This window comes from Hylobates moloch, unplaced genomic scaffold, assembly GCF_009828535.3.
Source record: "Hylobates moloch isolate HMO894 unplaced genomic scaffold, HMol_V3 SCAFFOLD_12, whole genome shotgun sequence".
Taxonomy (NCBI): domain Eukaryota; kingdom Metazoa; phylum Chordata; class Mammalia; order Primates; family Hylobatidae; genus Hylobates; species Hylobates moloch.
Window position 1 is genome coordinate 61797192 of NW_026652287.1, and position 25988 is coordinate 61823179.

A 25988-nucleotide genomic window follows, 5' to 3' on the forward strand; every position below is an offset into this window, starting at 1 on the left:
CGCTGAAAGAAAAACTAAAATTGAAAGGCATTCTTCAAAGTACCTAGCCATACTCCTCGAAAGTGTCAAGGTCATCAAAACGAAGGCAATTCTAAGAAACTGTCACAGCCCAGAGGAGGCTAAGGAGATGTGACAATGGAACGTGATGTGGTCTCCCAGATAGGATGCTGGAACAGGAGGAGGGCATTAGGTAAAAGCTAAGGCCACTGGACTAAAGCATAGACTTAAGATAATAAGTACGTATCAATAATGTGCATCCGTGGTAACAAATGTTCCAAAGTAATGTTAATAACTTTACTAATAAATAATAGGGAAAATGGGTGCCAGGTACATGGAACTCTCTTAATGTTCCTATAACTTTTCTGTAATCCAAAACTATCCTAAAATAAAAAGTTTACTGATTAAACACACACGTGGAAAAGCCCAAGGAAGATGCCGAAAAGGCAGCTGATAAAATTCGACATCCTTTCCTGATAAAATCTAGTAAGCCAGGAAGACAATGCTACTTCCTTAAACTCATGATAAATATTTATCTGAAATCAACAGTCAGCATCAGGTTTTTGGCTTTTTCTCTTTTTTTTAAGAGATGGAGTCTTACTCTGTTGCCCAGATGGGAGTGCAGTGGTGTGATCATAGCTCACTGCCGCCTTGACCTCCTGGACTCAAGTGATCCTCCTGCCTCAGCCTTCCAAGTAGCTGGGACTACAGGGGTAAGTCACCACACCCAGCTAATTAAAAACTTTTTTTTTTTTTTTTTTGTAGAGGCAGAGGTCTCCTACGTTGCCCAGGCTGGTCTTGAACTCCTGGCCTCAAGCAATCCTCCTGCCTTGGCCTCCCAAAGTGCTGGGACTACAGGCATGAGTGTGTAATTACCATGCCTGGCAATATCAGGTTTAATGGTGAAACACTAGAGGAAAATCCATAAAGATGTCCACAGGCGGCACGGTTCCTTATGATTCCTAATATGATTCTCCAGGAGCAATGCGCCCAGCATTTGAAAAGACAATGCCTATTTATTTTAGTTTTGCCCCCAAATCTCTAGTCCTTCATCAACCAGCCTACACATTTGCAGAAAGCTCTTCTCTCTGGTTCTCTGTCCAACTTCCTGGCTGGACATCAAGTTGGTTTTCTCCACATGCCCACTCCTCAGTTACTCTTAGAGGCAAAATGAGCCATCCCTGCTTTAAGCCACAGGTTCCCACAGCCCCTCATCCAGCTGAGAGCCCCAGTTGCATTCTTGGATCCCTGGCTCTGTCGAATCTCCAGTGGAGAGACTCTCTACACTCGCCTGCTCCCCAGCTCCCTCCCTCATGCCAGGTGGTGTAGACAGAGCAGGATGAGCGGCCACACAGGACCTGCTCTGCCAGCATGGGGTAGCTCTGGACTAAGGAATTCTCCATCCAAGGCAGCCCGGGGCTCTCGGGAAGGGCTCAGCTCAAATGCCCCGAGGCATGGCTGGCCAGGGTGCAGGACTCAGGGACCGCCCTCCTAGGGCGTGGACATGCAGATGGTGTTTCCTGACTGCTCGCATGATAGGCTGCGGCCCATCTCCCTGGGGCCCGTCTCCAACAGCCAAGCAAGTGCTAGCAGCAAACCTACTCCAAGCCACCTGAGGCAAGGAGGGTGTTTCTCCAGCCCAGACCTGTGTCTGAAGGGGCCCTCTTCTCTGAATGGGCTGTGCCAGTGCCCTCACCCATCAACACAGCCACCAGAGAAAGTATGTGTCTGCTCGGCGGGTGCAGCGTCCTGCCCACGGACACACAGCTGGCCCCCAGGGCCCATCACATCCATTCTTACCTGGGGGCTCAGGTCTCAGAGGCCGCCTGGACCCAGACTTGTTCTAAACAGTCCTCAAAACTGCAGCACCCTTTGTGGGGGTGGCTAAATGGATGACGGTCTCATTGATGCCCACATTTGCCCAGGCTGAGAGCAGATTAGGTCAGACTGTGCCTGGATGACGGAGACTGCATCTCCAGGACCTCCTGGAGGAAGACGGGGACCTCCTAGTGACTTCCCCCTCCAGTGAAACCTGGGTCCTCTGCATGCCCCATGAGGGGCCCCAGCCCTGGTCAAAGACAGACAAGATGTCTCACCATCCACCCAGAGTGCCCAGCAACACAGCCCCGTGTAGCCCCAGATGGGAGGAAGACCATGTGGGCACAGGCATCTGAGATACAGTTCTTCAGGAGTCACTGTGCACAGGAGGGACTGATGAAAAGCAGAGGGTGCCAGGCCAGGCATGGTGGTTTATGCCTATAATCCCAGCACTGTGAGAGACCAAGGCAGGAGGAATGCTAGAGCTCTGGAGTTCTAGACCAGCCTGGGCAACAAGGCAAAACTCTGTCTCTACAAAAAATAAAAAATAAGCTGGGCACGGTAGTGAGCATCTGTGGTGCCAGCTGTTTGGGGGGCTGTGGCGGGAGGATCACTTGAGCCTCAGAGGCAGAGATTGCAGCAAGCAGAGATCACCCCAGAGGGGCGTCCTCTCTGTGGCTCCACGCCCCCTGCAGCCCTGAGCACTGTGGGCTAGCAGGGATGAGAGAGGCTGCCCACAGACTCTCCCACCTCCTGGCTGTCCTTACTGGAGTGAAAGTTTCTAGTCTTTTTTATTTATTTATTTTGAGATGAAGTCTCACTCTGTCGCCCAGGCTGGAATGCAATGGTGTGATCTCGGCTCACTGCAACCTCCACCTCCCAGGTTCAAGCGATTCTCCTGCCTCAGCTTCCCAAGTAGCTGGGACTACAGGTGCCCAACACCAAGCCCGGCTAATTTTTTGTATTTTTAGTAGAGACGGGGTTTCACCGTGTTAGGCAGGATGGTCTTGAGCTCCTGACCTTGTGATCTGCCTGTCTCGGCCTCCCAAAGTGCTGGGATTACAGGCATGAGCCACCACGCCCAGCCCGTTTCTAGTCTTAAGAAAAAAAAAAAAAAAAAAAAAAAAAAAAAAAAAAAAAAAAAAAAAAAAAAAAAACAGAAAAAAAGAGAAAAAAATCTGTCCTGTTTAACAAGAATGCAGCAGGGGTTTTGCAACCTGCTCCCAGGCTGGATTCACAGAGAGCTCCATCCCCGCCCCAGCACCCTCGGCTCGGGTGGCTCTGTGTGGGTGGGGGGGCGGGTGTGTATGTGGTATGTCAATGGGTGTGGTACATACCGTATATGTGAGGCATGTGGTGGGTGGTATGTGTATGGTGTGTAGTGTATGTATAGGGATGGTGGGTACATGTGTGTGGTGTGTAGTATATGTAGTATGTATGATGTGGTGTGTGTGTTGGCTGTGGTGCATATGTGTGTGGTGTGTATGTGTATGGCTGTGGTCTGTGTGTGGTGTGTGCAGGGTATATGGTGTGTATGGTGTGTAGGTGCATGTGGCATGTGACGTGTGGTGTGTAGGTGAATGTGGCATGAGATGTGTGGTGTGTGTGGTGTGCAGGTGCATGTGGCATGAGATGCGTAGTGCGTGTGATGTGTAGGTGCACGTGGCATGAGACGTGCGGTGTGTAGGTGTGTGTGGCAAGTGATGTATGGTGTGTGTGGTGTGTATGGCATGTCATATGTATGCAGTATGTGGTATATGTGTGGTGTGTGTATGGTATGTGGTGTGTGGTATGTAGGGGTTGTGTGTGGAGGTGTGTATGTGTGGCATATATGGCGCATGATGTGTATGTGGTGTGTGTGTGGTGTGGGGTGTGTGTGTGGTATGTGGAATGAGTGTGGTGTGTGTGTGGCGAGTATGGTGTGGGTGGTGTGTATGTGTGGTGTGTGGCATGTGTGTTGTGCCGTGTGTGGTATGTGGCATGTGTGGTGTGTATGGTGGGGGTGTGCAGTGTGTGGTGTGTGTGGTATGTGGCATGTGTGGTATGTGCTATGCAGCATGTGTGTTGTGTGAGGTGTATATAGTGTGTATGGTATGTGTGGGGGGTGTGGGAGATGTGTGTGGTATATGGTATGTGTAGTGTGAGTGTATGTGGTGTGCACAGATTGTGTGGTGTGGTATGTGTGGTGTGTATGGTGTGGTGTGTCATGTATGTGGTGTGTGGTGTGTATGGTGTGGTGTGTGTCGTGTATGCGGTGTGGGGGGGGCATGTGTGTGGTGTATGTGGCATGCACAGGATGTGTGGTGTTGTGTATGTGGTGTGTATGGTGTGGCGTGTGTGGCGTATGTGTGGTGTGTGTGTGGCATCTGGGGCATGTGTCTAGTTGGGGGAGACCCTCAGGCCGTGTCCCCTCTCCCCAGCCCATCTGCACTCGAGGGGCACTGGGCACACAGAATCACAATTCGCTCCCTCTGGCCAAAGAGTGAGTAAAGCACCAAGGCCTTGAATGAGAAAGAGCACAGCTGGGCAAGTCCTTCACTCACAAAGGACTGATGGGGACAGGAGGCTGCGATTGAGGGCTGTCGCCTGTGGCAGGAGCGCCCAGAAAAGCCCAGACCTGTGGAGAAGGGTCTCCAGTGGGTCCTGGCCTGGGAGGGAACGCCACCACACGGTCCCCGTCACACTACACAGATCCTCTCCCTTTCCCATGATTCTCACGACCCCCCAGAAACAAAAGGGCCCCAAATGCCCCATTCACAGCTCAGAGAGAAAGAGCACAATTTCAGTCAAGGCCCCAGGCTGTCAGAAACATCGCGTTATTAATCTCCTTGTGGCAAATGTGAGCTGGGACCCGCTTACACAGCCAATGGAGCATGCTCTAAATTAGCGTTTGCAGGTAATGGATCCGGCCGCCAGCCCCACGCCAGCTGGCTACAAGCTGGTTATGCTAACATGAAATAATAGGAGGCAGAAAAACGGATGGCCTGATTGGGCCTGCTGTTAGAGCCCGATTTACCCAACACGGACGTCTTATTGGTTTAACACAATTTACTACACCTCAATCACAGAAAATGATTTTCATTCCTCTGAACCCTCAACTCCCAGGCGCTGCACGAGGGAGGAGTCTTCATAAATGCCATCCGCTCACTTTTTTTTTTTTTAACATGCCTTTAAGATTTTAAAACAAATCATAGATAATAAAACAAAAAGAGATGAGGCTTAGAACTGGGGGTCCAGGCCAGCATCTCGAGTCCTGGGATGGGTGGTGTGTCTACATTTGAGAAAACCAGCCCCGACTCCTGCCCCGAGTCCTGAACTGCAGAGCTCCCTGCCTTTGTGCCCGGTGTCCCTGTGCAGGGCTGAGGCCGGCCAGGCCCCCAGCAGAAAGTCCAGCAGGTCTTAGGGATGCCCACCTTGCTCACAGGGTACTATCAATACATATAAAAGAGTGGCTGGCTTCCTTTAAACCCAGTGAGTCAGCGATTCACACAGCAGTGTAGCCGCACCCCAGCCTTCCCTGGTAGCAGCTGAGCCTGTGTTCAAAGAGGCACACCCCTGGGTAACCAAAAACACAGGCTTTAGAAGAGATTTTTATTTCCCGACTAGTTAAGAAAATAATTCTCAAGTCCCCAGTGACACAGAAGATGGCAGAAAAATCGCTTAAAACCTTTTCTTCTCTTTTCCATCCATCTATCAAACCCACCCACACGTTTCCCGACACCCACAGTAGGTCAGACACTGCGCAGATAAATGAGACGTGGTCCCCAAGAAGGCACCTCCAGGCTCTCCAGGACAAGGACAACAAAACTGCATCACACAGTGATCCTGCCCTGGAGAGGGAGCTCCAGGTGGAAGAAGTGTCAGCCCACCTCCCTAGCTGCAGATGTCCCCAGGGGCTTCAACCTGGACACCAGCAATCAGGGCGCCTCCTCAAATCTGGCCAGGGATACTCCATGATGTGACACTGTCCCCAGAAACCCATCTTCCCACCATCTTCAGAGGGGGTGACTCCTCGCTCCCCACTCGGTCCCCTCAGGAACAACTTCCATCTCTCTTTCTTGCTGTCTCAGTCCCCGTACCCACCTCCCTGCTCTAAGCTCTCAGGGGTCCACAGATCAGATAGCTTCCCTGGTGGGCACGGTTTCCCCTCCGTATGTCCGGTGGCCAGCAGCAGGTGGGTGCACATGGCAGGTGCACAGCATGGGCAGCAGGTACACACGCTGACCCGATGCCACTCAGCACCCTGTGGGAGGCTGCTCCTGGCTGAGAGCTTCCCGGTGCACTCAGCTGTGGTCTCTGGCTTTGAGCTCATCTCTCCAAGAGCCACCCTGGTCCACACAAGAGGCGGCAGCAAGGCCAACCCGGGGTCTTGGGATGGGGGTGGAGGAAGGTGGAGCAGTTTGTAGACAGGGGTGACATCTCCCCAGAGCTCAGGTTCACAACACCCTGCTTCCAACAGCAGCCAAGTGCAACGTGTGGACTCTGTGTGGATCCTGACTTGAACAAACCAATGCTAAAAAGAGTTTAGGATCAATATGGACTAGATATTCATGACATGAAGGAGTTACAGTTCATTTGTGATAATGAATGTGATACTGGCATGGTGGTTACGTAAAAGTAGAAAAAAGTTCTCACCAAATGAAATACCTATTGAGGTATTTACAGGTGCCATGACATGATGTCTGGGATTTGGCTTTAAAATGCTCTAGCAAACAAAACTAAACACAAAAACCTGATGGGGACTTCGGGGCTCATTATACTTTCCTATTATTTTGGACATTGAAATTTCCTGTTAAAAAAAAAAAAAAAAGACCTCCATTACCTGGAAGGCGTGACAGCTAAGGAACGGGGGCGGGTATTCCAGGGCCCCCGGCCCCTGACCCACAGCCCGTGCAGCCCTGTCCCCAGGCTGGGCAAAGTCAGGCTCTGGGACGATGTGGGGAGGGAGGCTCAGGGCCCCTCCCAGGAGCCACCTTGGGAGCAGGACTGCCTGCAGCACGGGGCTCAAGCAGCCAGCATGCAGAGGATGGCAGGGTTCCACATTGGGCTCAGCTATTCCTGCCCCAATTTCTCGGTTATTTTTATTTGAAGCATAGCTATGGGTCACTATGATTCAACTCAAGCTGGGGCAGGTTTCCGGGGCAGTGCCAATGTGAGGGACCCACTGCCCAGCCCACCTCGCTGGAGGAGCCCCACAACACACTTCCCATCCCAGATCCTCAGAGCGGGCAGGGGGTCCTGGGAATGCCGGGCCACAGACACCGCACTGCAGAAGGAGACCACGCAGATGCAGTGCTGGGATAGCTCTGCGAGCCCTTCTCAGCCTCCCCGGCTGACAGAGCTGGGCTTCTGATTAACATGTGTTACATGCCCCCTCCCGGGATGGCAAGCACCCAGGCAAGGCCATTTTAACCTCCTCCTGGGTGGGGTAAGGAGAGAAACACAGGAGCTGACTGCTCAGAACTCCTTCCAGGGCGAGACCTTAAAAAGACACCCATCCCCCAAGCATAGCCACAGCGAACGGAAGCGTCCAAGCAGCCCACTGTGGGCCACATCCGACCTCGGCCCTGCACCCCACTGATGACAGGCAGGCCAGGGGGGCTGGGAGGGTGATATGGGGCCAGCACCCCCAGGGCCGCGGCCCTGAACAGAGCGGGCCCTGAAGACATCTGGGGTGGACTTGGGCCCTGCAAGGCGGGTAATGGATACCAGAAACCAAGCTCTCACAAGGATAGGCAGGAAAGGAAAGCCCAGAGTGAGGACAGGGGGATGGCGGCCTCTTCAGGGTCACCTCCCCAGAGCTTCCAGGTGGTACCAACACCGGTGGGAGGTCTCAGAATGGGGGCCTCCTGCTCCAGGACATGGGTGGGAAGGGAGCCACTGAGGCAGTTGGGTCTGACCCAAAGGTTTCCTTGTACCATGGGTGGCAGCGCACTGACTTCTGGGTCCTGGAGCGGGGCTGAGCTGGCCAGGCCACACCCGCCATGGCTGGGCAGCCGCAGGAAGCTCCCCGGGTGGCACTGGCTCGCTGCAGGCCTAATAGGAGCAGAAGGCCAATGGAGCTCTCCAGAGCTCTTTATGGGCTGTTTAACCATCCCTCGACCCAGTCGCCCAAGCACAGCAGACATAATGGCAGTGTTTACACATAAAAATGGCAAGCTGTTTTACTGGTGGCTTTCAGAGTCGTAAGAGCAGCAATTGGGTAAAGTTTCCTGCAAATGGCAGAAACAAAGTCTGAGAGTAGAATGGTGGGGCACTAAACCACGCTGAAAAGTCATCGAAAACCATTACATCAAACACTCTGCCAAGAGCCAGGGAGCGGGGAGCAGTCAGAAGAAAAATAATCTTCGCCCGTGATCCTGAAGCCCTGTTTATAATCTCCGCTCACGGTGTGTGTGCCACTGCGGCGTCTCATCTGTTACTCACTCAGGGAACGTAAATTACTGTTTTTTACCTTTTAATTTTACCCGGAGAAACACGGTGGCTTACCTTTCCAACTCATATTCTTTCATTCCCACTTTTACAGCCTTCATTACCTGGAGGACGGATATTAAGCAAAGACATTTGTATTAAGCAGATCAGTAACACAGTGTGATAAATAACATACAGCACTTCTTCAAAAGCACCTCGTCTTTAAAAAGGAAAAAAAGAATGATATTTGCATGCAGTGGTACAGACATGTGACAAATTAGAACTTTTTACAAGCTCCAAAATCCATACAGTTTATTTAAACTGCTATGGAGCACTTCCATTTGGAAGCTGATAAATGCCAAGCCTCGAGTTACAGCTCAGAGGCCACCAGCAGCCCGAGGACAGTGAGGATTTAACCACGAGGTGCTTGGTGAATACTTAATGCCACAAAAGCTATGATGATCACTAAAAGGCCTCCTTTGCTTAACTTTCATAAAACACGGACAGCATTAACTCATACAAGAGAGTATGCTGCCCATCAATTACCCTTGTCTGTTTCCTAACACAAAATTGCAATGTTCCTGAGTAGACGCTGGGCCATCCTCATCTTTCAAGACATGTGTTTCCTTATTTGGTCTCATTCCTCCAGTAAAGTGGGAAGGTTTGGAAGACAACCACGTGAAGAAATTTTCAGAAAATGGATGATGGTAATAAGTGTGTTTGAACCATAGTTAAGGACAAAAAATTCTTTAAAATGAGCTGAGAACTGCTGGGACATCAAGAAGGAGCACTCTACCTTCCAAAGTTGGGACTTTTTGTTGGAGAATTTCCTGAGGATTGGTGTCCACGACTGCCATGATGGGCAGGTGCCCTAAGCTGAGGAATTGGGGCAGAGCCTCTCCTGTCCCTGCCCTGTGCCCACCAAGGAACAAAAAAGAGAACCATCACCGTGTAAAACTTCCTACCTTTCGTGTGGCCCTCGGGGATTAGAGCCCACCTGGAAACCCTTCACCCTCACCCAGTTCTCTCACCACACAGCAACACTGCTTTTCCCACTCAACCGGAGCCGGTACCTGACTTACCTCACGATGGGCCTCGCTGGAGATTTTATTGGTGTAGCGCAGAACCTCCAGCTCCATGTCCGTCTTAAACACTCGGCTTCAGAGACAGAAGAACAAAGCAGCTAGTCAGTGACTTTCAGGAGGCACTGGCTGGACCCCTCCAGGGAGTCCTCAGGGCCCGCCACACCCTGCACAGCCCGGAAGGGGTGTTGTGCAAGGCCAGAGTGGGGCCACCAAGGCCCAGGAGTGACAAGCTCCATGGGACAGTCTAGAAGAAAACCTCTCGCGGGGAGCAGAGCTGCTGCCCACCTTCCCTAATACCACCCAGCTGGCAGGCTGTTTCCAGGGATAAGATCTGGAAGCCACTGTGCAGGGGGAAGAAGCCCGGTTGCTACAGCCTGTCACAGGCTGCCTCCCTCAGCCTCAGTTTCCCCATGCATGGAAGGGGGATGAAATCTACATGGCATGGCTGTTGGGCCATAATCCTAAGCCTGCCGCCTCCCAGGGCTCTGTCCTATTGGCTGAAGAGGCCGCGTTTCCTCCCCACCCCCACCCACCTGCCCACGGGTGGGTGACAGGGTTGAGTGAGGTGACTGAAGCCATTCCAGCTTCGTGTGTGCCGGTACAAATGTGGAAACAGCTGGACTGCAGACACAGGCAGGAGACCAGGAGCAGCGGAGAAGAGGGAGGCAGCCACAGATGAGAGGGTGGTCTACGTGGGCAGGGGAGTCGCAATCGGGGGACACTGCTGTCCCTTCCCGGCTGGGCTGTGCCTCTTGCAACTGGACTCCTGGGGCTCCCAGGTCCTCCCAACAAACTTGTGTTAATTTGCCCAAATGTGGTTAGGTTTCTGGTGGTTGCAATCAATCTCACCCACGAGTAAGACCCATAGAGAGGAGCCAAATAAGTATTCGTTTTCTACCTCCACCCATTTAAAAAAACCTGGGTCCATGGGCACTGAAAGGGCAGCCGTGCTGAGGCATTCAGAGCACCGGCCTGGGAGAAAGGCCTTGGGCTCTAGTTCAGCTCCACCCCTTCCCAGCAGTGTGGCCGAGATCCCTACTCTGTGCCTCGGTTTCCCCATCTGAAAAAGGGAGATATGAACACTGTGATTCTCATCAAAACATTACTCCCCGGTATTCATGACAGGCCCACGAAGCTAGAGAAATCTCAGCAGGCAAACGCAGCCTCCCTTCATTTTAAATTGCCATTTACTGGGGACCCGCCCCATGCTGGGTCTTGTAAGTTGCAGTGGACGCTGGGTGCACTGCCAACTCATCCCCTGAGGCCACACCCCTCTACTAGTCTCCTTGATTCGATGGAGGGAGCCAAGACTCAGTTCCCTTGCTTCAACTGGGGACATCTCTGGGGGCCACTCCAGCACCAAAGCTCCCCATGGGAGCAGCCGAGATGCCCTTGTGACAGCATCGCAGCCCAAGCCTGCTCCCTCACTCTGACACACACGCTGATCCCAAGAGCACTCCTCAATACGCTTTCTGCCCACTTGGCTCAGAGACTCAGCTTCCCATGGAACCCAACCTAGAACAGGTACTACCTTCCCATTTTACAGATAGCGATACTGAGACTTAACTGAGACGATGTCAAAGGGTGCGTGACCCACTCTGTTACACTCACCCCCTTTTTGTTGCACTCTATGCAAAAATAATAGAACCCTACACCCAGACAAACTACTAATCAAATACAGAAGGAAACTAGTCCTTTTTAGACATTTAAAAACTCAGAAATGGGGGAAGTACTTAAGGATGTACTCCAGCAGAGAGAGAAGGGTAGAAGGGTGGGGAGAGGGAGAAAGCACAAGCCAATAAAGAGAAGGAGGTGATATAATGGGATATTTTAAAAAACTGGAGTCAATCCAAAAGTATAATTAGACGATGGACAGCAAGCCTAGAAAGCAATCAGTAGAAATGAGAACTCCAAGTATGTGGCTCTGAGAAAAACATCCACAAAAAGAATGGCATGGATTTCTTTCTGCAGATAAAATCAACAGGAAGCTTAAAGCTCTTAGCGATATGGTGAAGAAGATACGTTTCTTCTCTCAATAAGAAATAAGAAAGGCAAATTAAAACTCTAGGAACAACAAAACAAAACAGATATTTGTATGAAGGCTGCATTTATTCACATGGTACCAAAATAACAACAGGCAGATTACTCTCCAGGTCAAGGGGGAAAATGTAACCCAGTGATCAGTCTTAGCATCATTGATTGTGGGTCAACTAAGTATAATTTGTGTCTGAATGTAGTGCAATAAGAAATACACATCACCTGGGATGTATTCCGGCAAATGTTTTAAACTTCTATGGCTTTAGATCTAACTTCCAGTTTGCAAGAAATATGGAGATAGAGGAACAAGCTAACTGCCACCACAAGTGAACAACCATACAAATCCAGAATTGGGATGCTGTGGTACAACCGGCCCAGCCTTTCAGTAACTGGGGGGAAAACCATCACAATACCCAGGTAAGAGACAGAACTATATTGGCCACGTCCAGGATGTCTTATGGACAACTGGAGGAATTCCTGTTTATGTGAACTTTCTAACTTTCAGCAATGCATGTATATATGTTGCTTTTGTTCTAATGGAAAAAAAAATATTTTTTCTAATTAAAAAAACCATTCTTTAAACAGAGAATAAACTAAAATATGGAGTAATTTTGTACAACTGATGGTTATATAAGAAAAACAGTCTAGGCCGGGCGTGGTGGCTCACGCCTGTAATCCCAGCACTGTGGGAGGCCGAGGCGGGCGGATCACGAGGTCAGGAGATCAAGACCATCCTGGCTAACACGGTGAGACCCCATCCCTACTAAAAATACAAAAAATTAGCTGGGCATGGTGGCGGGCGCCTGTAGTCCCAGCTACTTGGACAGGCTGAGGCAGGAGAATGGCATGAACCCAGGAGGCGGAGCTTGCAGTGAGCCGAGATCGTGCCACTGCACTCCAGCCTGGGTGACAGAGCGAGACTCCGTCTCAAAAAAAAAAAAAAAAAGAAAAGAAAGAAAGACAGAAAAAGAAAAACAGCCTATATGCTCTTGATGCTAGGAGCCTCCTCTTGAGGGAGGCCCCTGGGCTTGTGACATCCGACCCACAGAGAAGGCACTCCTGCCCTGATACGTTCCTTAGTTCTGCATAGACCACAGTCATAGTGATCATAGAAACACAGTTTTATGGCTTTTTAAAAAATCTTTTAGAGTTAATGTCTCCCCCAAACAGGTAAGATTTACTGCTCACATAAATGCAATGGAAATATTACAAACCCTAACAAGGAAACAGCAACAGAAGTCGGGAGGTGAAGACGGGTTGCAGAAAAGACGTGTAGAGAGAGCAGGGCCCCATCTGTGCAGCCTCAGCTCACCCAGGGCAAAGGCAAGATGGGGTGGAAAGTTCACGGAGCAAGAACTAAAGGAGGCTCAAATGCATGACAAGAAGGCAAATGGAACCCGTGGAAGAAGAGCAATAAACATACGATGCAAAGATGGGTGGGGGGTGACAGAAATGGCCCAAAGAATTCGCTTTGGGGAGGGCTGGTGTGGAGAGAGATGAGCTGGCAGGAGTTGCTGGTTTCATGATAACCTAGCTTTCCCATACTGATTTTGTACTAGTGGCTTTTTAAACCAAGGGTACATATTGCTTTGATAGCACTTTAAAAACCTTAACGAGGTGCTGTCCATAATGGTAAATGTCCATTCATTCATTTCACATCACTAATAAGTAAGTGTCAGCTGGATGTACCAGGCACCAGTGATAGAGTGGAGTGAAAGGGCCGCGTCCTCCCCTAATGGAGCGCAGAGACCATGGAGCGATGGATACAGTGCGAGTAAACACACAATGATGGAGTGGAAGGAGGGCTGCTAAGAGCAGGAGCCGGGGCGCTATGTGAGGGAATGATGGAGAGGCATGAGCCCTTTTGGTTTGGGGCTGGCCACCCGGTGAGGGAGGTCTGTAATACTGAGACCTGGAGAATGGAGGTGGGCAACCCAGCTGAGTCCCTCTGCATAAGGCAGAGTTCCTGGTGCACCCTCTGGCCAGCTCCTTTCCCTTTACTAAAGATGACCTACCTACACGAAAGCTCCCAAAGGCCCACCCATGACTCTCACAAAGGTATCAACGCAAACACCCTCAAGATCAGCAAAGCTGGAGTGTCTGAGGACGCAGACCAGCACCTGTGCCTCTGCTAGGAGCAAAGCCAGGGTGTCTGAGGACGCAGACCAGCACCCAAACCTCTGTTGGGAGCAAAGCCGGGTTGTCTGAGGATGCAGACCAGCACTCGCTCTTCTGTCGAAGGGCACCTCTCCTGCATCTCCTCTTCCTCCTCCTCGGCCTGGCCAGGAGCCCACCTGAGCTGGCCTCCATCAACGCAGCCCAGATAGACGCCCCGAGGCAGGCAAGGATGGCGGGAAGGCGAGGGGCTCGGTGGCTTCCCAACTCCCATCAGAGGCAGCAAGCCCTTGGGAACTTCACGGGAGCAGCCCAAGCCAGCCAGCTGCTGACTCACATGGTTTCTGTGATGCCACACAGCTGGGACAGCCAGCCATTTGTCACTGGGAAATGAGGCGGGCACCCTGCAGTGCAGCGACACCTTCCTGAGACCACAGAACCTTCTGGGGAATGTGGAAAAAACAAACCCACAAGCCCAGGGAGACTTTCTCGAATGAACGCCCTTTCTCTCTGGCGGAGGCAGCGCTAAAGCCTGACAGCATGCTGTTAATCATCACGAAGGTGCCTCTGATGCCGCCGTATGGCGGGTGCAGTCCCATTATCTGGGACCAGGCGCTTGCTCCTGTCCCGAGGGTGACAGTTCAGAGCCACGGGCAGGACAGGGACCAGCAGCTCAGGCTCCCAAGGTCCGAACCAACTCGCGGTCCCTCGGGTGTCATTCCCACTGCCACCCTCTATGACGCCAGCCTGGGGAACCCGCTGTCAGGGAGCAAGTCTCTCTTCTCTCAAATGCAGCGATGATCACTGGGTGACGGCATGGGTGAGGGCCAGGACCTCCTGCCCTCCAACCTCTTACTTTCTCCTGGAGCTGCCCTCTGCCTCCATTCGGCTTAGATCCCTGGCCCTTCTCTAGGGCCACCACTGTTGCCAGTGCTGTAGACTCCTCGGCCCTGTGCCCACCCATCCCCATGGGCTCGGCCTGTGCCTGCTCCAGGAGCACTGAGCACTGCCAGGGGAAGTCATGCACTGGTGATGGTCAAGCAAGCCCCAGTGACCTCGGCGAGGCCCCAGCTCTGCCATGAGCTGCAGGGAAATCCGCAGGAGGGCTATTCTCAACTTCCCGCACCTTCCGAAGATTTCTACCCCACACTTCTGCCCCCCACGGGAGCCGCCGCAGATGAATGAATTCCACTCCTACTTCTTGGAGCGCACAGCAGCCAGCAGATGGGTCCACTCTCACCTCTCCTCCTCCAAACTCCCAGGACTCCCCATCCGTCCTCTCCTCCCTCCCTTTCAAGGGAAGGTGCATCCTCTTCCCAAGCTCACACGCCCACCTGGGGATCCCAGCTCCAACCTCCACTAGCTCCTGCTAGAAGCTCCATGGCCACTGAAACAGCTTCCTCTACAAGTGAAGAATCCTCCCCTCACTCGCCTCCTTCTCCTCTTCCAGCCAAGCCTCCCCTACGCTGCCTGCCAGGCCCTAACAGTCCTTGCCTTCGGGGAGGAGGGAAAGCAGCTTTTGCGTTCTATTTTGAACTTTCTACCCATCTCCTCCCCTCTCCTCTCCCCTCTCTGCTTCTCTCTTCACCCCCATCATGCTGCCAGCTCTCCCCTCCTCTCCTCGCAGAAGGTGTGGTTCCCTCTGCCTCTCCCTGCTTTCCCTCTGCACCCACCTGTGGGTCCTGGGTGCCCTGGAGCTCAGCATGCAAGAACCCCCACCGTGCCCCCATCTCAATGCGGCTCTGCCATCTTCCTGCTGCTTCAGCAGAGACCCGGGCGTCATCCTAGACGCCCTCTCCCATCACATCCATCCGCTACTTCCCACATCCAACCCATGGCCAAGGGCTGCCACTCCCCCTCCACGACCTCCCTCAGGTCCCCCCATTTCTCTCTATCTGGCCCCAGCCTCTCTGGCCTGGACAAGCCCTCCAGCCTCCAGGCCTCCAGCCCACCTGCCCTGATAGCAGCTGGGGATCTTTAGGAAATGCAAACCTTATCAGGCTTCCCCTCGTTTCCAGTGGCCTTTAGGTAGCCTCAGGATGAAGGTAAACCTCTAGCAGAGCACAATTCACGTCGGTGCAGGCCATCTCCACCACTCACCCCACGTGCTCTCCCAGCCTCCTCCCTCCTCTGCCTGGAATTTGTTCCTGCCCACCTCCAGCTTCCACCCAAAACACACTTTTCTCGGGGTCGGAGATGACCCCCTTCTACCCTCCCACCCTAGGCTAAATCCCTTCTCTGTGTTCCCTGGGTAGTCTAGACGAATCCTCAGAAACCTCTAACACTTAGAATTCTTTTAATTTAAGTCTCTTCTGAAAGGCCACATATAGTCCTGAAAGACAGGGTCCCAGCACTGGCACAGACACGCAGTATCTATGTGTCATCAAAGCTACCTGTCCTTCCACCGAAGCCAGACAACAGCTCATTTCCAACAAGGAGAGCTGATGGCCTCATTTCAAAGAGAAAAGGAGGCCTCTCCACCCAACCCTCCCCACCCCATGGCAGCATGGGATGTTGCCAAACCGGGCACAGCAGGGGCAAAGCCGCCTCAGGCTCCAGCAGCCCAAATTCCCTCTGCCACTGCCTCGTCCCAGTCCCACAGGTAGGAAGAGCAGCCCAGGGTTGACGACAGAAGCCCACACTCCCAGGCTCTCCACTCTGCCTCCCACTGCAGCTGGGGCATCCTCCTATGGTGATGAGTGGGAAGAGGTCGTAATCTGCCAAAGGAGAAAGGACCACATCCTCCTCCCAGCAGAGGCGATAATCACCTCTGCCATCGGCCGGGCGCGGTGGCTCACGCCTGTAATCCCAGCACTTTGGGAGGCCGAGGCGGGCGGATCACGAGGTCAGGAGATCAAGACCATCCTGGCTAACACAGTGAAACCCCGTATCTACTAAAAAATAAAAATAAAAAATTAGCCGGGGGAGGTGGCAGGCGCCTGTGGTCCCAGCTACTCGGGAGGCTGAGGGAGGAGAATGGCGTGAACCCAGGAGGCGTGAACCTGGGAGGTGAACCCGGGAGTGCCACTGCACTCCAGCCTGGGCGACAGAGCGAGACTCCATCTCAAAAAAAAAAAAAAATCACCTCTGCCATCGAGGCCTAGGGACCTACTTGCTTTTCTAATCTTACTTTGGGGGAAGTGGAAAAAAAAAATCAAACTGAACCAGGGCAAATTATTATACAAAGGCAGTTCTCTGATGAAACCGGCCTGGCTGGGCTTTGGCCTGGCCCAATTGAATCTATGCTTAAATAGACGTCTGCTGTGTGCTGGCTTAACCAATTATCCATAGGGCATTCTGGGCCTGAAGTCTCGCCCAGGCGCCAGGCATAGAGGGATGCATACCAGCCTGGCCTGGTTATCTCACAGCACAAACACCAGAAACTGTTTTTAAGATGACTGCAGAAAAGAATGGGATTTTCCAGCATTCCGCGCAGTTTCTCCCTGTCTTCAGCAGGAATGCACCACCCTGAATATGATGAGCCCATTTCCAGTGTTCTTGAGCATGAACAGACGAGGACAAAAGGGTGCCCCAGCCTCCATGGGTCCACCGGCCCCTGGAGTGAGAGATGCATGGTCACACTCAGTCCCAGCCTTGTCTGCCCCAGGGGATGTGTGGGGTGGTTGTTAGAAGTATGATCTACAAGGCTGACAGCCCCATGAGAGGACAAAGGCCACCTCCTCCAGGAAGCAACAGAGAATCATCGCTCAGGACAGGATGATAAAGTTGCCACCTAAGAAGTTTGAGCAGGCCAGGCATGGTGGCTCACACTTGTAATCCCGGCACTTTGGGAGGCCAAGGCTAGAGGATCTCAGGCCAAGGCTGAGCGCAGGAATTCGAGGCCAGCCTGGGCAATACAGTGATAACCTGTGTCTACAAAACATTTAAAAATCAGCCAGATGGCCAGGCGCAGTGGCTCATACCTGTAATCTCAGCACTTTGGGAGCCTGAGGCAGGCGGATCACCTGAGGTCAGAAGTTCAAGACCAGCCTGATCAACATGGAGGAACCCCGTCTCTACTAAAAATACAAAATTAGCCAGGCGTGGTGGCACATGCCTGTAATCCCAGCTACTCGGGAGGCTGAGGCAGAAGAGTCGCTTGAACCTGGGAAGCGGAAGTTGCAGTGAGCCAAGATCGCACCATTGCACTCCAGGCCGGGCAACAAGAGCGAAACTCCATCTCAAAAAAAAAAAATCAGCTAGGCATGGTGGTGTGCACCTGTAGTCTCAGCTACTCAGGAGGCTGAAGTGGGAGGATGACTTGAGCCTGGGAGTCCGAGGTTGCAGTGAGCCATGATTACAACACTGCATTCCGGCCTGGGCAAGTGCGTAAGACCCTGTCTCTAAAAACAGAACTCCGGGCAGAAGTCAGCTCAGGCTCTTTGGCCAGGAAAAAACATGCCAGGAGATGTGGGCACTGCACAGCCTCAAAGAGAGTCCCCAGCTCATGGCCAAGCTGTGGGCATCAGCATGCCTGGAGGCTGCTCAAACAGACAGGGAGGCTGGGAGGCAAAGTCTCCTACCCCATGTAGGCCTGCTCTCCTGCTACAGACCTAAAATCACAAAAACTAAACGAGGCAAAGATGTACTTGTGCAACCTTATTTTTTTCCTTAAATATTCACAAGTCACAGCACTGCTTCTGAGCATTAAACCCTGAATTAAGATATCAATTAACTGAGGTCTAAACACTCCACTGATTAAAATAGTACTGAGACAAGGATGAAGGATTCCCAAAATCAGCCTCTAAGCATCAAAGTGCCACCGTGTTGAACAAAACTCATTTAAAGGGCCAGGAATTCCATCTCTCCTGGAGATGGATGTGCAGGGAATGATTCTATTGGAGCCAGGTGGGCGGGAATTCAACACCACTGAACCCCCAACAACTATCCCTCCCACACTCCATGACCCAGTGATGCAAAGGCTAAATCCCACAAGGGGAAGGACAGAAAGAAAAGAGCTGGTTAGAATTACATATCCTCCGGGGGATCAATCAATAAGTCCTCTCCAAGAAACCAGAGCCATGAAGAAAATGATGGTTTAGCTCAGCTGTGAGCTGAGTGTGCCTGAAACCTAGCCCGGGACGGGCAGACATGGAGCAGAGGTCCACCTCCATGCTGGACCAGGGCCTGACCACGCCTTTCCTTCTGTCTGATGCTCCCACATCCATCCCCTGCCTCCTGGCGCGCAGTGACTCAAGTTCTCACTCTCCCCTAGGAGTCCCACTTCCCATGTGGCTTTCTTGCTGGCGTAGGGTTAAATGCCTATTCATGAGGACACAAAGATGAGCAACGCTACTGGAATCCTTTTCACAGACACACGGAGAATTTAGGTCATCATCTACGTATCTTTTCTAATTTGGGACATGTTACCCAGGACGTAGAATCCTGGGGCACGTCTACCTGTGAACCAACCACAGCTTCCCATCTCCTGTGCACACAGAGAGGCTGGGGAGCAGAAATAGACACGTTACCCACTGCCTGATTAATGCATGCAGGACACTTTTCGTTCTGTGTAATTAACAGCTCTAAAACCGGCGGATGACTCAATTTAACACAGTCTCGCTTAAAACCCAAGAAGGCACACGGCAATTGCTGACACGCCTGCTCTCCCCTGACGCTTCCAGAGGTACTTAACCGAAACCCAAGGCACTGAGCTATCAGGTGGTATGAAAGCATCTCCTTTTATTTCCCACCTTGCCTTCAGATCAATTTAATCATCTGCAAAACAGTAAAGCAGAATCACAGCCTAAATTATGGAAGATGCCTGCTCTTTTGAAGTTTCAACTTTTGACCTTCACATTCAAACTGCACTACCCAGCACAAGAAAAGAAATTATCCAGTTACGATCTCATGTTTGTGGGGAAGAGTATGATTATAGAGGAATTTACAGGAAATCAAAAAGGCGCTCCTTGAGAGAATGGAAAACAATAAAACAGTCACAGGAAGGAAATGAATGACAGCTGAACAAAAATGAGAAAGCGAGTTTGCCCGTGCTAGGAGAGGCTGCTTGCTGCCTTCCAATCAGACAGGCTCCAGAGGAACCCTGTGTCCCTAGCCAAGCTGCTAGTGGGAGCTGGGGTGCACATGGGTGCCAAGGAAGCCAACCATCTGCCCCCTGGTCCTCCACCCTACTATACCCTGGCCCCAGCACAAGACCATTCCAAGGGTGCTGGACCGTACGTTCAGTGGCACCAGCAGTGAGCTGGGAAGATGACTGACACTCAGGCAGCCCCACTCCATGGGTGCCCCCTCAGAGCTGCAAGGAGCAGTGCAAGAGCCTGGGATTAACAGTCTGGGCTCAACTGGCATTTTCTTGGGCAAGTCACTAACTTCCTTGTGCCTCAGTTTCTTCATCTGTAGCATGGAAATAACTAGATCACTTACCTAATACACCACCAATAAAATATATTTCAATATAGTGACATGTGTTAAGTGCTTAGCACAACACCTTGTACACATGGAGTCTCAACAGGTGACAGTCAGTGTTATCAAGATGTGCCAGGCTGCAGCCTGGCTAACATGGTGAAACCCCATCTCTACTAAAAATGCAAAAAGTAGCCGGGCGTGGTGGTGCGTACCTGTAGTGGGGAGGCAGTAGCTGAGGCACAAGAATCACGTGAACCCAGGAGGCGGAGGTTGCGGTGAGCCAAGATCATGCCACTGTACTCCAGCCTGGGCGACAGAGCAAGACTCCGCCTCAAAAAAAAAAAAAAAAAAAAAAAAATGTGCCAGGCTGGGTGCGGTGGCTCACGCCTATAATCCCAACACTTTGGGAGGCTGAGGTAGGAGGATCTCTTAAGGCCAGGAGTTCAAGGCCAGCCTGGGCAACATAGGAGACCCCATCTCTACAAAAAACAGAAAAATTAGCTGGGTGTGGTGGCGTGTACCTAGAGTCACAGTTACTTGGAAGGCTGAGGTGGGAGGATCGCCTGAGCCCAGGAGGTCAAGGCTGCAGCAAGCTACGATCATGCCACTGTACTCCAGCCTGAGAGACAAAGTGAGATCCTGTCTCTTTAAAAAAAAAAAAAAAAAAAAAGACATGCCAGCCCTTGACTTATACTCTCATTCAATCTTTGAGCCTACTTTGCAGGTGAGGAAACTGAGGCTGGGTGAATCTTCACAAGCAAACCATGAGTTAGGTTTCACCACATCTCCGTTTTACAGATCAAGAAGCTGAGGCTCAGAAAAGTCAAGTGACTTCCTGAGCGGGGAGGAGATGGGGCTAGAATTCACATGTGCCCGAGTTGATGGTTTCCTGTTATCCCCATGACCCTCCCACAGAGAGAGGGTGGTGAAGGCATTCGAGACCTAAGGGCAAAAGATGCATCCCTGAGTCGTAATCTAACATCATGGAAAGCCCACCCATTCCTGTTAATAAAGGACCTGCCCACTGCCCCACACAGCATCCTTCCTTCAGTGACCCAGGGAGTGTGATAATCATGACTACAGTGGACCCACCAAAAGTGACTGGGACCCGGGCTATTAAAACATACCCCTGAGCAGCAGGGACGATGTGACATTTCTAAAACGATTCTACTGCCATCAACTTTCTGCTGCTTGCTTTAATAAAGTTGGGAGGTATGCTTACGAATGCGGGCTCGACCTCAAAGCTTCGAAAATGTCACTTGAATTAAAGCATGCTTCTTTGAAAGTGACGAATTAATGACTTATCCCTTAGGAGATGGCAGGAGCACAGGACCCAGCCGTAGTCTCCAAGGCACCCAAGCTGTAAGTGACCACAAGGGAATGTCCCATGTGAGGAAGTGTAAGTGGACATGGGCCATTCTAGGCATCCAGGATTTATTCTTCTGCCAAATGGGGGCTACAGATAGGACAGGCTCTCTGGTTTCTCTTCAGATCCTATGAATCATTTGCCTTTTACGGACAAGTCAGGCATTTGTTACTTTATTTTTTTGAGACAAGGTCTTGCTCTGTCACTCAGGCTGGAGTATGGTAGCATAATCATGGCTCACTGCAGTCTTGACCTCCTGGGCTCAAGTGATCCTCCTGCCTCAGCCTCCCAAGAAGCTAGGACTATAGGAGTACAATGCCGTGTTTGGCTAATTTTTTAAAATTTTGTTTTTGTAGAGATGGGATCTCTCTATGTTGCTCAGGCTGGTTTCAAACTCCTGGCCTCAAGTGATTCTCTCGTGTCGGTCTCCCAAAGTGCTGGGATTACAGGCGTGAGCCACCAGCTTGGCTTTGTTACTTTATAAAAACAAGAGGTAGCTGTGAACTTGAAGAACACCAGCCCTGTCTTCACAGAGTGTGGCTGTGAGGGGCGTCGGACTCACTTGCCTCTAACCCTGAGGGTCAGTATTAGCGCCCGTCATCAGCCCTCAGTTCTCCACCCCCAGCTCAGCCCTCTCTCCCACCGGCACCTACCTCAGACTCAACACACCCCAAGTCCCAGATCTGCCCCGGTATCTGGCCCTCCCAGTTGTCCCCATCTCAGTGACACACCACCTAGCTGTGCAGGACAAAAACCTGGAGTCACCTTCAACTCTGCCCTTCACTCATGCATCATAACCGGTCCCTCCCAGGAGCTTTCCCTCTTGACTGCTGCTTCATCACTCAGATCTGTCCTGCCACGGCCCTCCACTGCCAGCTGGACCCCTGCAACAGCCTCCTAACTTGCCACCTCTTCCCACACTTGCCCTACAGCTGGGTCTCTAGTCTGAAGCCAAAATGATTTCTTATTCTTTATTTTATTTTTTTTGAGATGGAGTCTTGCTCTGTTGCCCAGGCTGGAGTGCAGTGGCATGATCTCGGCTCATTGCAACCTCCGCCTCCCGGGTTCACGCCATTCTCCTGTCTCAGTCTCCCTAAGAGCTGGGACTACAAGCGCCCGCAACCACGCCCTGCTAATTTTTGGTATTTTTAGTAGAGACGGGGTTTCACTGTGTTAGCCAGGATGGTCTCGATCCCTGACCTACGATCCACCCACCTCGGCCTCCCAAAGTGCTGGGATTATAGGCATGAGCCACCACGCCCGGCCCAAAGTGATTTTTTAAATGCAAACCCAATTCTACCATTCTCCTACTTAAACCCTTCAAGGGTTTCCTGTGTTTCCCATTCCTCTCAAGAAAAAGTCAAAACGGACACCAAGATCCATCCAGCCACTGCCTGTCTCTCCAGCTGTTCTCGGGCTCCGTTCCCTGGCTCTGCACTGGCCACACAAAGCCATCACCCTTTCTCTTGTTTCTGTGAACATGTGGTCCTTTCGCCTGGGTCACTCTCTCCTACTCCTTCTTTTTCCACAGCCGATGCCCATTCATCTTTCAGGACACCTCCTTGGTCCCAAGCTCTAAGATGAGGCAAGTCAGAGCTCACAGCTAGATGGGAAAGAAAATCTGACTTAGGGTCAGATGTGAGAAGGCTACCCATCTCCTAGGCAAGTGATGATGTGGCAAAGGCCTGGCCTCGCCTCTCTTCTACATTCTCAGTAAGTGCAGCCATCCATCAACGAAAAAATGCCTTGCTGCTGTCGAAGAGCAATGCGATGGCTTAGGAAGAAAACTGGTGGCACACTGGGATGGGAGGGCCACCTCCAGGGCCCACAGAGGTGGCACCCAGCATTAAGACAGCTCACTTTGTAGGCAGCTAGTAGAAGCCAGTTGTGCAGCAGGTAAGGGCTAACAGTATCACCACGGGAAGGACGGTGACAGAAGAATGCGTAGAACAGAATGCCACCTTTGTCAAGACACATGCATGACATGTTTACCTTTCTGGCAATGGGATTATGTGTTATGTTTCTTTCTGCCCTTTTCACTGTCTACCTCGTGCTGGAGCTATCTAAGTTTGGTTTACTTATAGTAGGAGTTTTTATAAGATTGCAAATAAGGGAAATAAGTTTAATTGATGTTTAAGTGACTCATGCCCTTTCAAAAAAAGTACAGCCAGTCAACCAACAACAAAGAACAAGCAAAACAGAAAAGGCTATGGGAGAAGGTTCTGGGAATCTGCTTTCTGAGGGGCTCTCTGAGATGGTGTGGGCAGGAAGAACAGGGCATTCCAACCCCATGAGCCGAGCACAACGAACAGGCAAGGTGACCACAGGCCATACTCACCACTCAACGATCTCTGGGTGAAGAACGGTGTTGTTGACTTCGAACCTGTAGGGCGAAAAGAAATAAAGCCCATTAATCCAATGGTCTATCATGTCCCAGCAAGAACTACCTCATTCAAGACATGCACACATGATGAAGAGAAGGTCCCACACTTTAATTTCATGACTTCCTGACCCACAAAAGGCCTGTTGATCCCTTCCTGCAGCAGACCTGGCAGCCTGGGACATGTCCTCCAAACGCAGTCAGTTAGAGAGCAAGCTTCACGGCTACAAAACACTAGCCCCGATCCCCACTAGGCAGACAGCATAGCCTCTTGTGTCAAGTATATCAAAATACACACAATAGGAGTACCAGAAGGAAAGAATGCAGAGAAAGCAAAACCCTCACCAATTTGATGAAAAACATTAATCTACATATCCATAAAGCTCCATGAACTCCAAGTAGGATAAATTCAAAGATTTATACACACCTAGACACATCATAATCAAACTGTCAAAAAAGTATCTTGAAAGCAGCAAGAGAAAAGTATTAATAATTCATCACTTACAAGGGATCCTCAATTAGATTAATAGCTGATTTCTCATCAAAACCTATGGTGAATAGAAGGCAGTGGGATGACATTTAAAGTGCTGAAAGATAAAAAAAAGTCCACCAAGAATTCTATATCCAGCAAAGCCATTATTAAAAAATGAGGGAGAACTAAAACATCCTGGATAAGCAAAACCCAAGAGAATTTATCACTAGCAGACCTGCCCTGAAAGAAAAACCAAAGAGAATTGTTTCAACTAAAATGAAAAGGTACTGCAGAGTAACTTGAATCCACATGAAGAGAAAGAGCGCACTGGCAATGGTAACCATATAGATAAATATAAAGACAGTATAAATGTATTTTTTGTTTGTAACTACTTTTCTCTCCTGACTTAAAAGACAACTGAAAAAAGCAATAATTGTAAATCTGTACCGATAAGTACAAAAAGAATAAAGACGCAATCCACATGCAATAACAGCATGAAAGAGAAAGAGGAAAAGGAGACATATAGGGGGGCAAGCTTTTGCATGCTATTTAAATTAAGTTGACATTAATGCAAACTAGATTTTCAAGTAGTCAATTGTAATCCCCATAATCATTAAGAAAATAGCTAAAACATACAGAAAAGGAAATAAGAAAAAAAACAAAATGTTACAATAAAAAAAATCAAACACAAAAAAATGTAACGGAGAAAGTGAGGAACAAAAATGTTATAACATATAGAAAACTAATTTTAAAATGGTAGAGTTTTTCCTTATCAAGAATTACTTTAGATGTAAATGGATTAAATTCTCTAATTACAAAGCAAGGATTGGCAGAATAAATTCTTTTTTTTTTTAATTTTAAGTTCAGGGGTACATGTGCAGGTTTCTTATATAGGTAAACTTGTGTCATGGGGCTTTGCTGTACAGATTATTCTGCCACCTAGGTATTAAGTCTAGTGCCCATTAGTTATTTTGTTATTTTTCCTGATCCTCTTCCTCCTCCCACCCTCCACCTTCCAGTAGGCCCTAGTGTGTGTTGTTCCCCTCTCTGTGTCCACGTGTTCTCATCATTTAGCTCCGACTTGTGAGAACATGTAACATTTGGTTTTCTGTTCCTGCATTAGTTTGCTGAGGATAACAGCCTCCAGCTCCATCCATGTTCTTGCAAAGGACATGATCTCATTCTTTTTTATGGTTGCATAGTATTCCATGGTGTATACCATACCACATTTTCTTTATCCAGTTTACCATTGACGGGCACTTAGGTTGATTCCATGTGTTTGCTATTGTGAATAGTGCTGCCGTGAACATACACACACGTGTTGTTATAACAGAACAATTTATATTCCTTTGGGTGCATACTCAGTAATGGGATTGCTGGATCGAATGGTATTTCTGTTTTTAGGTCTTTGCGGAATTGCCATGCTGTCTTCCACAACGGTTTAACTAATTTACACTCCCACCACCAGTGTATAAGTGTTCCTTTTTCTCTGCAACCTTGCCAGCATCTGTTATTTTTTGACTTTTTAATAAAAGCCAGGCAGAATGATTTTTTAAAATATGATTCAACTATATGCTCTAAAGAGACACACTTTAGATTCAAAGACACAAATAGGTTGAAAGTAAAAGTATGAGAAACGATATGCTACACAAACAGAAATGAAAATGGAACTAGAATCGCTATACTAACATCAGACAAAATAAGCCCTAAGATACAAAGTTTTACTAAAGACAAAGAAGGACATTTTATAACGATAATTAGGTCAATCCACAAAGGAGATAAAACAATTACAAATATATGCACATAACAGAGCCCTAAGATATATGTATCAAAAACTAACAAAATTGGAGAGAGAAACTGACAATAGTTGGAGACGTCAATAATCTACTTTCGGTAATGAATAAAACAATTAGACAGAAGATTAAAAAGGAAACAGAAGAC

The 25988-nt window shown here is 50.1% G+C and overlaps 1 protein-coding gene across 3 annotated transcripts in view; it reads right to left on the reverse strand.

The window, feature by feature from the left end:
- The window catches only part of PEPD (peptidase D), a 134879-nt gene that overhangs the window by 67864 nt on the left and 41027 nt on the right, over positions 1 to 25988 (reverse strand). For all 3 annotated transcript variants that reach the window (XM_032170396.2, XM_058425180.1, XM_058425181.1), the window contains 3 exons: positions 23534 to 23578; positions 9309 to 9384; positions 8305 to 8351 (listed from right to left, as the gene is read on the reverse strand). In XM_032170396.2, the coding sequence (XP_032026287.1) occupies positions 8305 to 8351; positions 9309 to 9384; positions 23534 to 23578 (168 nt within the window). The remainder of the gene's footprint in view (positions 1 to 8304; positions 8352 to 9308; positions 9385 to 23533; positions 23579 to 25988) is intronic.